At 28.8% G+C, this 15,457-nt stretch overlaps 1 protein-coding gene across 1 annotated transcript; it reads right to left on the bottom strand.

Moving 5' to 3' along the window:
- Nucleotides 1-5,953: 5,953 nt before the first annotated feature.
- Nucleotides 5,954-10,581, bottom strand: LOC106760869 (phospho-2-dehydro-3-deoxyheptonate aldolase 1, chloroplastic). Its single transcript, XM_014644305.2, has 5 exons — nucleotides 9,909-10,581; nucleotides 9,525-9,802; nucleotides 7,223-7,499; nucleotides 6,901-7,146; nucleotides 5,954-6,418 (listed from the first exon to the last, which is right to left on the bottom strand). The coding sequence occupies exons 1-5, from the start codon at nucleotides 10,413-10,415 to the stop codon at nucleotides 6,155-6,157; spliced, it is 1,572 nt and encodes a 523-aa protein (XP_014499791.1). The 5' UTR covers nucleotides 10,416-10,581; the 3' UTR covers nucleotides 5,954-6,154.
- Between the last annotated feature and the right edge of the window lie 4,876 nt (nucleotides 10,582-15,457).

The following is a 15,457-nucleotide window of genomic DNA, read 5'->3' as shown; positions in this document are numbered from 1 at the left end:
AACAAATTTTCCAAATTGAAAAACAACAAAGAATTGGAAAAGAAACAAAGAATTGGAAAAGGAACGAGTAAAATCAAAAACAAAAAGAAGAGAATAGGAATGCGGTGACGGTGAAAGGAAGGACAAAGTCTGGTAGTGCTTATTATAAAGTGGTTTTTAAGTCTAACTCAACTCCACAAAACCGATTTATAAGGTAAAGTTTGTATTCTACTTATTTATTATAAATTGGTCTTATTTTTAGTCGATGTGAGACTTCCAACACCCCCTGGCCCTCAAGCTGAGATATATACATTTCGAACGTGAGACTAAACATTAATGGAGAGTTTGATACCGGCCCGACAACGGGTGCAACAATATGCCCAACAAACAAGAAGTATCGTTAGGATAGACTCTAACCTAGCTCTGATACCATATTTGAAAGGGGTTTTTAAGCTTAACTTAACCCCACAAAACCAACTTATAAGGTGAGGTTTGCACCCCACTTATATATTATAAATTGGCATTATCTCTAGTCGATGTGAGACTTCCAACAATGCTATTGTAGATCTCAAAGGGAGAGAGGCTTACGTTTAAAGGAATTGAAACTAGAATAAGTATTAGTGATGTTAACGACACCTTCGTTTGTAATCGACATCATTGATATGATTTTGGTTGAGTGGGAACATAAAGCTTGTTTGAGAAGGAGAAGAACTAGGTCACAATGGTTTCGAGTATCGGAAGAGAAAAAGTGAAAGAAAAAAAAAAGAGAAAGGTGTCATTAGGATTGGATACACCCTTAATCGCAAGCACTGACTCCTCGGTCATGAGTATGATGTCACCAGTGTAACTAAACATGGGTGTTTTGGTTTGGAGAAGAAGCTCTGATGGACAAAAGAGAAACTATCATCGCTAAGGAGGAATAGGAGGAGCAACGCGGTGGCTGAAGGTGCTTTCGATGTTGATCAACTCCACCAGTGGTGCCCAAAGCCGATGTAGAAGGCAATTATTGTGGTTCATGGCAAAAGAGTTGTTTGATGTGATTATGTAGGAAGAATGAGTCTTTTGTAGAAGGAAACTGACAAACTTGTATACTCAAATGAAGAAAACCCAAAACAATAACTTACCAATGAGAGAGACTAGAGATCGAAAGTGACTGCATTACACAATGACAACGAGAGCACAACTAACAGTGATGGCGAGAACTCAAGCAACAATGACAACCATAAGAGTGACGAATGGAGAAGACAAAGGTCACTTGAGTTAAGATGCATGGAGTGTAGGAAGGAGAGAACACGAGGAGTGCGGGGAGGAGAAAAACAAAGCTACAAAAAGAAGGAAGTATTAGTGAAGCTTGAGAGTCCAGGGGAATAAGAAAATTAAACATATTATGTTGGTTCTAGGTTTAACAAGTACAAAATGTCTTTGTAATTTATTAAAAAATTGTTACCCTACCACTTTCCATTCTGATTGTAGGTCTAACTGACATAGAAAGTTTCATCATATTTATAATTATGTCATTGTGTCACTTATTATGATGAGTGGATTATAATCGTCATAATAAATCATCATAGTAAGTGATTTTTGCACTGGTAATAGTTTTCTTATTTAAAAAATATTATTACGATTAGTTTTATCTTTTCATATTAATTCTTCTTAATAATCTTATTTCATCATTTATTCGTTAATTTTAAGTTTAACATTATATAAAGTGAGTATAATTCTTAATATTATCATAAGTCCTTCTAAATTTGACACTCTTGCCTATTTTTAAAAACTACTTTTAATAATGGCATATAAGTCATTAAGTTGTTATCTCTTGTAGTTTTCTTAATTCGATGGGTTATTTCCATTTGATAACTACCAACCAGTCATTTTATGATGTAACATTCTCATTAATTATGTTTTTCATTTGCAATAGGGTTTATATGACTAACAATTTCTCTCTTAGATGAATCTCTTGTTACCATAAAGGTAGACTAAAATGTACCAATGGTTGTATTTAATGTGATAGTAAAAGTAATATTTCTTTCCTCCTTTACTTCTTTCATTACTTTCTTGTTTTGATTTGATTATTTGATTTCATTTAGTAATAACACCTAATTTTTGTTGACTACTATTTTTTGTTTTTGGAATTTTATGACTAATGAATTAGTTACATGTAATTAATTGTAATGATTACCAACTTTGCATCAATGACTTATAGTTACATTAGTGTATCCATTACAAAAATATTATATTAACAAGACTTTACTTTTTTATATTACTCAAAGTTAAAATTTGTTAAGAATAATCAAAGTATGATTCTAAGTGAATTTAAGTCAAACATTATGTAGAAATGACAAAATTAAACATTATATAATAAATAAGACTCATATAAACTCATTACTTAAAGGTTTTAAGTTGAAGATGGTGTTAATTCCTTTTTATGGATTTGACTTAAGTCTTATTTATGTAATCTTTCCCTATAAAATTCCTCAAAAATAAATTCATAAATAATATCATAGGCGATAGTTTGTCTTGGTGACTAATGGTGAAGCTTATTACTCCTTTAAGGGAGTTTTGACCTCCCAATTTTATTTTATTACATACGTTAAAATTAATAAAAATAAATATATTTTTTAATTTTATCACTAGTACCAAAAATTGCGTACAACATTGAATATTTTAGGCTTTTAACGACGAATTCGCGAACAATGTAATATCAGAAGATGTTAAATTGACGTCGAATTTTGTCAATATATGATGTTAACTTAATGTCGAATTTTGTCAATATACGACGTTAATAATTTTTTTTTCAATTAATGTTGATCTTTTTTTACAACTCTATGAGATCTGAAAATCAGGAAAACAACAAATTTCAGTTTTTAATATTTTATAAAGCATGAACTATGATCAACAACAAACAACAATAACCAACAACAAACAAGTTCAATCAAACAACAAACTAGTTCAACCAAACAACAACAACAAACAAGTTCAACCAAATAACAACCATAAACTAGTTGAACAAAAAAAAACAATAAACAAGTTCAACAAATAAGTTCTTCAAAACGAAAACGAAAACTAACATTCAAAATGTGGTTTTATCGGAATAAAGTGTCGTCACCCGGGAGAGAGAAAGTAGAATGCGCCTATGAAAGACAAGAACACAAAAATAATCGACCAAAACAAACGAAAATCATATATACATAAAGTAGTTATTTAACATGCATTTGTATCAAATGAGAGAAAGATTACTATGATGGTCGTCAAACTTCGTTCGAGAAAAGTTTGAGAAGAGAAAATGATCTCGTGCACTAAGATAAAGTGAATGAATTTTTAATCTCCCGCTCAAATTTTTTATTGAATTCACTAATCTTTTAACTTTTAATGCTGAGACATTCGACGTTTTATATTCTTTTACGTTGACTTACAATTATAAACGATGTTTAATAATTGCATTTATTTACAAAAATGTCACTGGTCATTATTAACATTGGTTATTCAGTGGTTGGACATTGAATGCGTAACGTTATACGTTGTTTTTGCACTAGTATATTATATTTGGCCTCATTAAAATATATACTCTTATAAATAAAATTTTTGTATCCCTAAAATATTTTTGAAGATCTACCATTTTTTGTGATCGACTTACATCATTATGACAACACCACTACAATACTACAACCAACAACTACAATAAAGATGATATAAGTAAATGTCATTATACTATTGAGGAAAAATATACCCATATTAAAAGACTTACTCTTGAAGGAGATCATTTAAACAAAGATTATTCGAAATAATCAAATATAAATCTAAGTCTCACATTGATTAAAAGTGACAAAATTAAATATCATATAAAAAAGAATACTCATAAAGTGATTGTCTTAAAATTTTAAATTAAAAATAGTATAATACACTTCAAGTTAAATTTATATAATCTCTAATAAAAACCTCTATAATAAAACCATCAAAATCTTTATGAGTTATTTATTAATTCTTCTTTATATTAAGAAGTTGTTCAATAAATTTATATATACTTTAATGATCTGCTAATAAAAAGAATAAAAAATTAAATATATTATTTATCTAACATTTTTTAATATTAATTGTGAAAGGTGAAACATAGCTAACTTACGAAGCATTTGTTTTTTATACTTTTAAACAAAAATGTTCAAAGATGTCTCAATTCTTTTCGTTTTACTTTTCAAAACTTTTATTTTGTTCAATCACTGTGTTATTTTATTTTCTAAATTGTTATTTTAATGTGATGACCTATATTAAAATAGAATTTATTGTAAAAAGGAGTGAAAATAAAACACATATTGTAGAATACATAATTAAAGTTTCGTAATTCACATGAAACTTCATAATTCACAAGGCAAGAATTACTTGCTCAACTAGTGTAGGATTCTCACAACCTTGTCTATAAAATTTCTCATAGCCAATGATGAAAAGCGAACCTCCTTCATGTCCTAATTGGTATAACGTGAAAACTAAAAAGATCAACAAAAATGACTACTTGCTTTATTTTATTATTATATACCTATCAACTTATATTTTCTTTCATATAGTTGAGGGAATGATAAATTTTAATAAAAAAATATCTATATATGATCAAGTTGAATATTCTCTTTCTCATCTTAAAACTTAAGCAAACTAATAAAAAAATTTAAATAATATACACTTCCTTTCATCCTTTTTCCTACTTTTGTATTTACAATAAATCCATAACTCATAAGTGATTTTACCGAAAAAAATAATGTGCTTCTTTTTTTCTCTCTCTATATTTACTCTTCATATAGAGCAAATGAAAAAGAGGCAAGATAGGAAAATAAATTGATATAACTATTAATTAGGAAATGAAAGGCTGATTTATATTCTATATAGAAGTGCACTTCATTTCCTCTACTTTCTCACTTTATAATTAATTATGTGGTAGCTTTTTATGTAGCAATTGAGTTAAAACATGGGAAAAGCAAAACTAGTAACCAGCAGTGGAGTAAACTGAGAATAGAGATAGACATTTCAAGGAACAAAATCAATATGGTAAGGGATGCACCGGTCAATTATCTACAAACATACACAATTATATACAAGAATCTATTTTAAAATTTCAATGACAAACGAAATCCAAGGAGAGAAAAAAAATTGCATACTTGTAATTGTCTTTCTAATACATGTTGTTTAGAGCTATCATTGCAACAAATATTAGAAGTCTCACGTCAAATAAATATACAACAAATTTGTTGTATTTAAGAGAGAACGTAAATCTTATTTTATATATTAATTTTGTAGAATTAAATTAAATTTAAAATTAATTTTTTAAGATGGTATCAGAATCATAAATTAAATTTTACCTTAAATGCTTGACAAAAAGAAAATGCATTAAAAATTAAATATCAACTAAAAACAAGATCAATTTAAAACATATGGACTAAAGGTAAGACTATTTTATAATATATAAATATGTACAAATCTCATATCTTATAAATTAGATTTGTAATATTGAATTACACTTAAAATCTATTTTTTAAATAACCTAATGACATATATAAGGATTTTTATCAACATTTGATAATCTAACATTTAGTTTAGACATATGTGTGTTAACAGTACAATATATGTGTGTTAACAATACTATAAAGAAAATTGAAGAAAAAATACTTTTACTAAATGAAAACATAAAGACTAGGTAGATTGAGGCAAATAGACCAAAAATTTAAAACATAAAGACTAGATAGATTTCTATTGTCCTCCAAGGATTTCTATGTCCTCCTTCTCCACCAGGTAATAATTTTACGCTTTTCACACTTTATTATATATTTACCAGTAAAATATTAAAAGTATATTATGTATGTTGTAATATTAAAATAATAATAATAATAAGGAATAAATTGATAAATAAATATGTTATTTACGTATACATATCATTAATAACAAAAAATTAAGTTAACTTAATTCGAAAATGAATGTTAAAAAACAGTATCGCTTTACCTGTAAATAAGTGCAGGAAGTAAGCTTGATATCTAAATGGTTCATGTTTATTGATGTCTCTTATTTCTGAATCCTTGAGACCACATATACCTATTATATATCTCCTTTAGTCTCCTAGATATGTATTCTGACAACTTTTGTTGGTCCATATAATAGAATTTTAAGGAAAAAGGTACAAGTTTGTAGGCACTGAATCCTACAGAGAAAAGATGCTGCCGCGATCCGATCCGATCCTACGGTTTCGGAGGCGTTCAGAAATTATGAAAGCAAGCTCAAGAGATTGCGAAGCATTAAGCCTGGGATCACAGTGTGTGTGGTAACGTGAACCCAGATCATCAAAGGTAACAGTTCTCGACCCACCAATGCACTCAGTCACATTCTGACCCGTCATCTCTAGATGAACGCCACCTGGGTGGCTTCCTTCCTGTTCATGCACGTCGAAGAATGCTTTCACCTCCGCCTGTTCAATTAGGTCAAATTCTACACATAATCAGCTATCAACTATCAAGGTTGGTACTCATATATGATATATGTTGCTTTCTCTAACTTGGTTTTCAATGGTTACAGAACTATCAGACATCAAGGTTGGCAGCCTTATGATGTTGCTTTCTCTGAAGTTGGTAAGATTTAAAATTCAAAATCAGTCAAGGTTGATTCCATTGCCCATTCAAAAAACAATAACCTTACGATTAACCTTCAGGTTTGGTAGCCAACCTCTGAACTAGTTCAGATATCAAATCTTTAGCAATTGTCACTACGATGCATTATAGTCACTGGAAATACGTCTCCTTCATCAATCACAAACACTGATGTTAATTATTTCCCAATCTTCTTTATAAAGCCTTTCAGATGATCGGATGTAAGTCTAAAAAAACATGATAACTTACGAAGTGAATAACTTATGCAAAATAACCAAACAGATTATAGTGGCAAGACTATTACCCTGATTGCATCAAAGGGGCGAGTTTTGAGTCCACACGGAGCCTTTATGGTGTTTCCATGCATAGGATCACTGACCCAAGTTACAGTATGTCCAGCTCTGCGTACTGCTCTGATCAGATGTGGAAGCTTGACCCTCATATTTTCAGCTCCCATCCTCGTGATCACAGTTATTCTTCCGGGTTTGTTTTGGGGGTTCAAAATGTTGATCAGTCTAACAAGCTCATTTGGATCCATCTTATCACTTACCTGCCACACGATGCCATTTTTATTTCATCAGTCATTATCTAACTTGAGCATGCATTTAGAAGAAATATGTGAAAACCTTGATTCCGAGAGGATTGGCAACTCCTCTTAGAAACTCAACATGAGCACCGTCCAGCTGCCTGGTCCGTTCCCCAACCCAAAGCATATGAGCGGAGCAGTCATAGTAGAGACCAGAAGTTGAATCCAACCTGGTGAGTGATTGTTCATATGGCAATAACAGACATTCATGTGATGTCCAGAACTCAGTTGTTTTCATTATAGGATGCTCCACCGTGAGGCCTGCAGCAGCCATGAAACCAAGGGCCTCATCCACTCGGTGTGCAAAGTCTAGGTACCTGCCATGCCAAACAAACATATTTACTTTACCTAAAGCTACAAGGGTTAAGAAAACAGCTAAATCATGGTTTTGGGACGACTTCTTTTCGGTAGTTCGTATTATCATCACACTTATGCATTCATTTACCATCACACTTTTGCATTCATTTTACTCAAAAACTCAGCATAAAATACTCATAAAAAAATATATTTTTATATAATTTTTAAAAAATAAAAATATAAAATATAAAATATATAGTGTCAAATTAATATAAAAAATTTAAATATTTTAAAAAATATTTTTTATATTAAATAATACAATGATATTTTCGCACCCAAAATAAATAAATTAGAATGGTTTAAAGATGAAGATGTTTATTGAAAAAAAATGGGTTAAACATGTTTTTAGTCCTTATACTTTGGGACGATTTTGGTTTTAGTCTATTTTTTAGGATACAATTTAGTCCTTCAACTTTAGAAAACTCTGATTTTAGTCATTTTTATCAAAATTTTCTAACTTTATTTGTTGTTTCAAGCACATTTCATTATAGCACTTGGATGGTTTACACTGTTTGACACATTTTTGCTTCAATGTTAATTGAGAAACACATTTGAAACAACAAATAAAGTTAAAAAAATTTGATAAAAAGGACTAAAACCAGAGTTTTCTAAAGTTGAAGGACTAAATTGTACCTTAGTTTGGAAATGGACTAAAACCAAAATCGCCTCAAAGTATAGGGACCAAAAACATATTTAACCTAAAAAAAATATATATCTCCTTTTTCATTTTGGAACATTTGACATTTATCTTTACATATTTTTTTTTTCATCTCCAAAGTCAAAATATTAAGACTTTTTAAAAATACATTATTTGAAAAAATAATAATTATAACAAGAGGTAATTAATACTATTATTATTTTAAAAATAATAAATATTATTAATACCAATAACTTTATCATTATAAAAATAATAATATTGTTAATATTAATTTTATTATTATAGTTACTTTTAATTAATTAAAGTTAACATACATTTTAAAAGTTTTAATATTTTGACTCTACATAATTTTAAAGTTAAATAAATAAAAAGTAAAGAAAAAAAATAAAAGAAAAGGGCAGGAAATAATGGTTGTGATTTAACAACTTTTCTCTTTTAAACCCTTTGGAAAAACCAACAAAAGATGCGTAATGTAGACCTTCCGAAATATAAGCAGCAAACGTGATTTGGGAAAGTGCAGCACATCAAATTAATTATTGACAGAGAACGTTAGCTTAAAACTTAAAACTTGAATGTAACAGTCACACAAAAATTTAATAATATTTAATAAATATATCACATTATATAAATACTTTATAAGGCATGACAATAATGTTCCATGATTTTTTTAATTAAAAGAAAAGGAAAAGCAATGATGTCAAACGTTTAATTCATCTGTATCTTAGACCAAATGAAATTGTCTACATTTAAAGAGTATTTCTAAAATAGAGCTTATATATTTAAATGGTACTATTAATTATAAAAATGAACATTTAAAAAATAATAAACTCGCAATTGATTTTTTTTTAAATTAAAAGGTCGAAAAATGTTGTAGTATGTACACAAAACAAAAACACAAACTTCCTGTTTTTCGGTTTAAGGAAGGAAAATGATATTTTAACATCAACATTATTTTGACACTGCACACGTGTCAAAATGTGATCGGATGATTTCAAATTAAAAAAGTTAAGACAGGGGTATATTTGGAAAAGAAAAACCAAAGTTTGTTTTTTTAATTTGAAATCGTCCAATCATATTTTGACACGTGTACAATGTCAAAATAATATCAAAAATTGGTGTGAAAAATGATATTTTCCTTTAAGGAAAGTGAAGACGGACTTTGAAACAGGAAAGGGAAAGGAAAAGGTGGTAGGGTGTGTTTGGTATTTGGTAGCGTAGATACAATAAAAATGAAAAGAACAATATTAAAACTGGAAAAGAGGATAAAAAAACGTAAACATCAGCGATGGAAGAAAAAGAAAAAGATGTTTTTGGTGGTAGGACGCACCTGTCTCCTTGTTCGCTGTGCTCTGTGAAGTCCAAATTCCATTGACCAACCCTTTGCATAGCGGCGTAGCCTCCAGTGGCGAATGCCCTGAGAAGATTCAGAGTAGCAGCGGATTGACTATACGCTCTAATCATCCTTTCAGGATCTGGAATTCTGGCTTTCTCTTCAAACGCATCTCCGTTCACGTTGTCGCCTCTGTAACTGGGGAGTTTCACTCCGTTCTTCTCCTCCAACTGCTCCGATCTCGGTTTCGCGAACTGACCCGCCATACGTCCCACCTAACACAAACACTCCAAGACAACCTCATTATTATCATCATTTTCTATTTTATTTCAAGCGTCTTGAGTAACAAACGAGAGAGTTGAGGATTCTGAAGGTACATACCTTAATAACGGGCATCTGGCCACCGAACATCATAACCACACTCATCTGGAGGAGGATTCTGAAGGTGTCGCGGATGTTGTTGGCATTAAACTCCTTGAAGCTCTCGGCGCAGTCTCCGCCCTGGAGTAGGAACGCGTTCCCCACGGCGGCGGCGGCGAGGCGCTCCTCGAGGTTGCGAGCCTCTCCGGCGAAGACGATGGGAGGGAACGTTTCGAGGCTCTTGAGCACCGCCCGGAGCTTCTCTTGGTTCGGGTATTCCGGGAGCTGGAGAGCCTTTTTGGACTTCCAGCTGTCCACGGCCCACTTGGCCTCGTGCCTCGGTTGCTGCTGTTTGCCGTCGGTTACTACATTGACGGAGTTGCCGGCTGCTTGAACGGATTGGATGGGCCTAGGCTTGGGTCTTGACCCTGGAACGGAGTAGCATTGGGTGGTGGAGGAAGGCAAGACAGGGTGGGTTGGAAGAATGGATTTGGTTTGAAAGAGAGAGTTGGAAGCGGCGGTGGCCATTGTTGTTGCGTGTGTAGGATCTCTTACGGTGACAGATAGAGACACGCAGTCGATTTTGTCCGAAGACCTAGAGAGAAAAAGAGAGAGTGCTGATGGTTTTCTCAGATATACTACATAAGAGGAACAGAGCTTTTATGAGAGAGAGAGAGAGAGAGAGAGAGAGAGAGAGGAGGTTGTTGGGAAAGGGTATTTTCGTCCAAAATTGGGCAGGGGTATTATGGGGAGGGAGTGGGAATAGAGAGTACTGGTTAGGCAACTGGTAAGTCAAAATTGCGGCTTCCATGTTTTTTGATTCGATTTATGTGTGTAGTTAATTAATTAATTAAACATAGTGGATACTTAGGAAGTGTTTAATCGGCAAAACATTTTATTTTATATTAATGTGAAAGAATTTTACCTTTGGATTTTATTTTGTGAGAAAATTGGAAATAAATTGTGTGTTTTAAGACTAAAATTTTTTGTTCCTTTTTATTTATTTAATTTTAAATTTCGTTATTCTTAACTTTTGATAAAAGAATATCTTGATGATGTTTAAGTGAGAAAATTACTATATTTAAAAGAAAAAAAAATAGATGCAAGATTTGCACGTAATTAATTTATCTTAAAAGAAAATAAAATATAAAGTATTTACATGATCAAATGGTCTATTAATTTGCTTTCTTTTTTACATACATATAACAATTGGAGTCCTGTTCTTATAAAAGAAATATAGAAAGACAATGCTGGTTTAATACTTATGGTTATAACAATTTTTAACAATGCAATCAGAGTATTGACAGACAATAATATTTTCTTCTTTCAAGATTCAATTTATCTTCAATTGTATATAATTTGAAATCAGTGTTGACGTGTGTGTGCGCGCTAAATGTAATAATATAAATAAAAATATATCTAAAAGTTTGCTAAATATATTCTTTCCAAAGAATATATTTAGGTTTAACATTGTGTCACGTTACTTATATTCAATATTAGGATAAAAATTATAACATATTCGTAATAAAAGTTATAACATATACTTAATATGATTATTCTTTACCAAAATTTCATATTAGAAAGAGGAGACATGTTATCACCAATTGAAGGAAGTAATAAATAATAGCCTTTGTACTACTTATAAATGGAGGAAACAAGTTAGATTACAATATAGTTATCTCTTGTGAAAGTCTCAAAACTCTCACATAAGTTTTACTGTGACATTCTATATGATTTGTCAGGTCATATGTTTAATTGTCAAAATGTTAGCATCGTACCTATAAATCTTTAAAAAAGAAGCAGCTAATTGTAATTTAATATAAAATTGAAAAGTTTTGTTGACATAAGATTTTAAAACTACGTGTATTGAGATAAGTAGATGTTTTATTTGACATGTGAATTTAATCTTCTCTTATGTTGAAGACCTAATAAATGGACATTTTTTTATATATTGTTGTTCTTTTTCTATTATTTGTCTTTTTTGACATTGTTAATCTTAAATCTTCTTTTTTTTCGACATGGTTAAAATTGGTTTTTCATCTTCTACAACATTGTTGATCTTGGATTTTGTTTTTCTTCATCTTGGTTCTTGTTCTTGTTCGACATTCTTCATCTTGATTGTATTTCAGTGTTCTGGTTGGATTAGTTGAGATACGTTTGGAGGTGTACTTGTCAAAGATTCTCCCATGCTTAAGTCAGTATATTGTTCGTTCAGGAGTTGTGAATAAATATTAAACACACACTAAATGCGATCACCTACCTCTTACCTTTGATATGTATTTATAATTTTTGGCATGAACTTGAGATTAGTAAAACCTTAAACCTTAATCACGGCCTAATCTTAGTCTAATACCCCTAATTACAATTTACCTTAATCCTTGTAGTCAAACCTGTTTTTCGACTACGGCCAGACATCTCTGCCCCTAACCAACCAGTCTTACCTGTTGGTTTTGCAAAACTCGATGACTGTTAAGTTACTTCCTTCTTTCCAAGACCGTTCGACCAGCTGTATGTGAACTAACCGAATGATCGTCTAGGCCATATGGTACAATAAACATAAATAATAAAATAAAATAATCATCATAATAGTAATATTAAATAATAATAATAAAAGAAATAAACGGTAGAGTATATCATGCATTAGAATATAAATAATAAATATATTATTACTGTCTAAATTATATCCTCAACAAAATGATTTTTCAACAAAAATATTTGAGTTTTCTATAAAATATTAATTATTTTAATAATTTTAATATATACTTTTTTTATTTTTTTGTGTTATAAAATTTTTTTATCAAATAATATCTTATTCATAAATATCATTTTAAATTATTATTGTCATTAAGGGTAATTTGGTAATCTTTATTTTCTATCCATTAAAATATTTTTAATCTATCACATCCGTCAAATCCTATATAAACTTTTATAAATTTTATTTCTAAATTCACACTTAATCACTTCCAAATCTCTTAAAAAAACACATAATTTACTATAAAATCTCCTCAAATTTATTAATTCTCTCTCAAATCATCTCCCTCAAATGAACACACATCAAACATGAGTCTCCCTTTATGCTTGGATAATTTTATCATAATCCATTTGATACATATGGTCACCAGTCAAAACCAAAAATTCACAAAAAAATTATGCTCTTCAAAAAGTCATAAGTTTCACAACCCTACAATGAACGCATCAAGTTTTTTTTATATAAAATATCAAATCTAAAAATGAGAAAATAAATTATTTGATTGGTTCGGTTCCACCACGGATTAACCACTTAATAAATCAACTCAATCGATTTATTTATTATAGAATTCAAATTTTTTTAACTCAATCTAGCCCATTATACATTGATGAGTTGACTCAGTTATAATTTTTTTCCTCAATTTTAAAAAGAAATTACAATTTTTTTCTAATTGAAATCTAAATAAAAATCAATCCAAATATATTTCAAAATAATATTAAATTTCAAATACAAATCCAAAATCAAAAAATTCAATATAATCCAAATACATTTTGAAATACGAAAGTATTTAGAGTTTTATTTTTTAAAAATACAATTTAGTATTTAGAATTTATAAATGAATTAATGAATCATTTTAACTCACCAAGTTTAATTTTGATGAACGTTGAGTTTTTAATAAATTAATTTCTTTTTTGTTTATGTCGAAATTTGTACTTTTTTTTAATGAAGTCCTACTCGACTTTATGACAAGTTAAGTTAACTCACAGATTTTAATTAATTTTATTTTATCAGCTATAATTAAATGAAAGAATAGTAAGGTCATAAAAAGGAAATGTAAAATATTAGAGTTAAGGCATGAGACAGAGTTATTACATGTTCTTCGTAAACATAGATTTTGGTGAGTGAGAGAAGAGGAAGATGGAAGGATAATGTGTGTGAAGAGGAGGAATGAGACATGAAAACAAAGACATTGAAAGAAAAACAAAACAGAATAATTAAAAATTAAAATAAAATTCAAAATATTGGCATGCCACACTTATCAAATTATCGGTATCAATAAAAAAAATAATATTTTAAATAAAATTGAGATTCAATTGTGTCCAAAAAATTATTAAAAAACAATTAAATATATATTTTTAATACAGAGACTAAAATATTAATTAACTAATTTTTATACCAAAAAAATAACAAAATAAACATGACATTATTGATTATTTATTGTAAAAAAAATACATATTTTTTCTTTAATATCAAACATAAAAAAACTAATAATATTTATTTAAATATTAAACTATAATATAAAATAACAATTGGATAAAGATTAAATGTTTATTAAAAAAAGTAAAACGGATCAAATATATTGATTTGATGTGAAGATTGGATATCAAGAAATTTAATATATTGTTTGAACAAATAAAACAAAGAAAAAAAGTGTAATAAGAAGTGTGATAAGAATAAAATATATTGAAAATGTAGATAAATTTAGTAGATATTGAACTATGAATATTAAGAGCAAAATTTGTTTTAACAAAATAAAAAAAAATGAAACCATACTAGGAGTACGAAAGAACATAAAAAAGTAAGTTATAAGTTATATTGACTTGAATATTTGAAATTAAGATTAAACACTCTCATATATAAAATAAACAATAAATTAAGATACTAAAAAAATAAGTGAGTATCAAATAAATTATTTGATTTAATGAAATTGAGATTTGTGTTTCTAAAACCCTATTTGAATAAAACAAAATAAAAGTTTGCAGAAATAAAAAATATTGAGAATTTGAATAAACTTTGTAAACTTTGAAAATGGTATGTTGGCTAAGTTTATGCTAATATATCATTATTTTTAAATTATTTTTAATTAAAATAATTTAGTAAACCGATGCTAATTACCTAGCTATTTTAAAATGTATTTATTTTAATGAGAATTAAGTTGTCACAAAAATGAAGTTTATTTTTAATACTACTTTAATTTGTGTTGGTGTAATTAACACTATCAATAGTAATTTAAAAAAAGCATATATTTTTTCTTATAACTCCTCGTCCTTCAATAAAAAATATAAACATAAAAAAAAATTGGTTTTGATGAAAAAGATAAATACAAATAAAAGAGATAAATATAGATAAAGAAATCTATAAATGAAGAAGATGGATATGAAAAAAAAATTATAAAAAAAGATGAAAGAAAAAAATTGTGAATAAAAGAATTTATCATTTTAAAAATTTGAACTGTAAAATTGAAAATAATATAGGATTCTTATTCTTTGTCACAAATATATCAAATCTATAAAAATCAGAGTCAACTTATAATCAACAAAAAATTAATCAAATATTATATATATATATATATATATATATATATATATATATATATATATTAGCGTTAATATAATCAACATTTTAAATCAACATAAATACTAATATTAAATAATATGAATGTGAACAATGTCGATATCAACCTTATTTGTTTTAAAAATATTTATTTCCATATATTTACATGAGTCTGATGTTGAAATAAATAATTCTAATTATTAAAATAAAATAAAGAAATTAGAGTTGAGTTAGAATTTAACAATTTGTAAACTTTATTAGGGTGCTT

This window comes from Vigna radiata, chromosome 5 (assembly GCF_000741045.1).
Source record: "Vigna radiata var. radiata cultivar VC1973A chromosome 5, Vradiata_ver6, whole genome shotgun sequence".
Taxonomy (NCBI): domain Eukaryota; kingdom Viridiplantae; phylum Streptophyta; class Magnoliopsida; order Fabales; family Fabaceae; genus Vigna; species Vigna radiata.
The sequence above is the reverse complement of the archived record's forward strand: the minus strand, read 5'-3'. Positions and strand labels throughout refer to the sequence as shown.

Bases quoted from the DNA above. Each gene is read 5' to 3' on its own strand.
- LOC106760869 (XM_014644305.2), bottom strand. From the start codon at position 10,415: ATGGCCACCGCCGCTTCCAACTCTCTCTTTCAAACCAAATCCATTCTT. The intron at 7,147-7,222 runs GTTTTCACATAT...ATCGTGTGGCAG, and splicing joins CCAATCCTCTCGGAATCAAG to GTAAGTGATAAGATGGATCC. The intron at 6,419-6,900 runs GTAATAGTCTTG...CTAATTGAACAG, and splicing joins GCCCCTTTGATGCAATCAGG to GCGGAGGTGAAAGCATTCTT.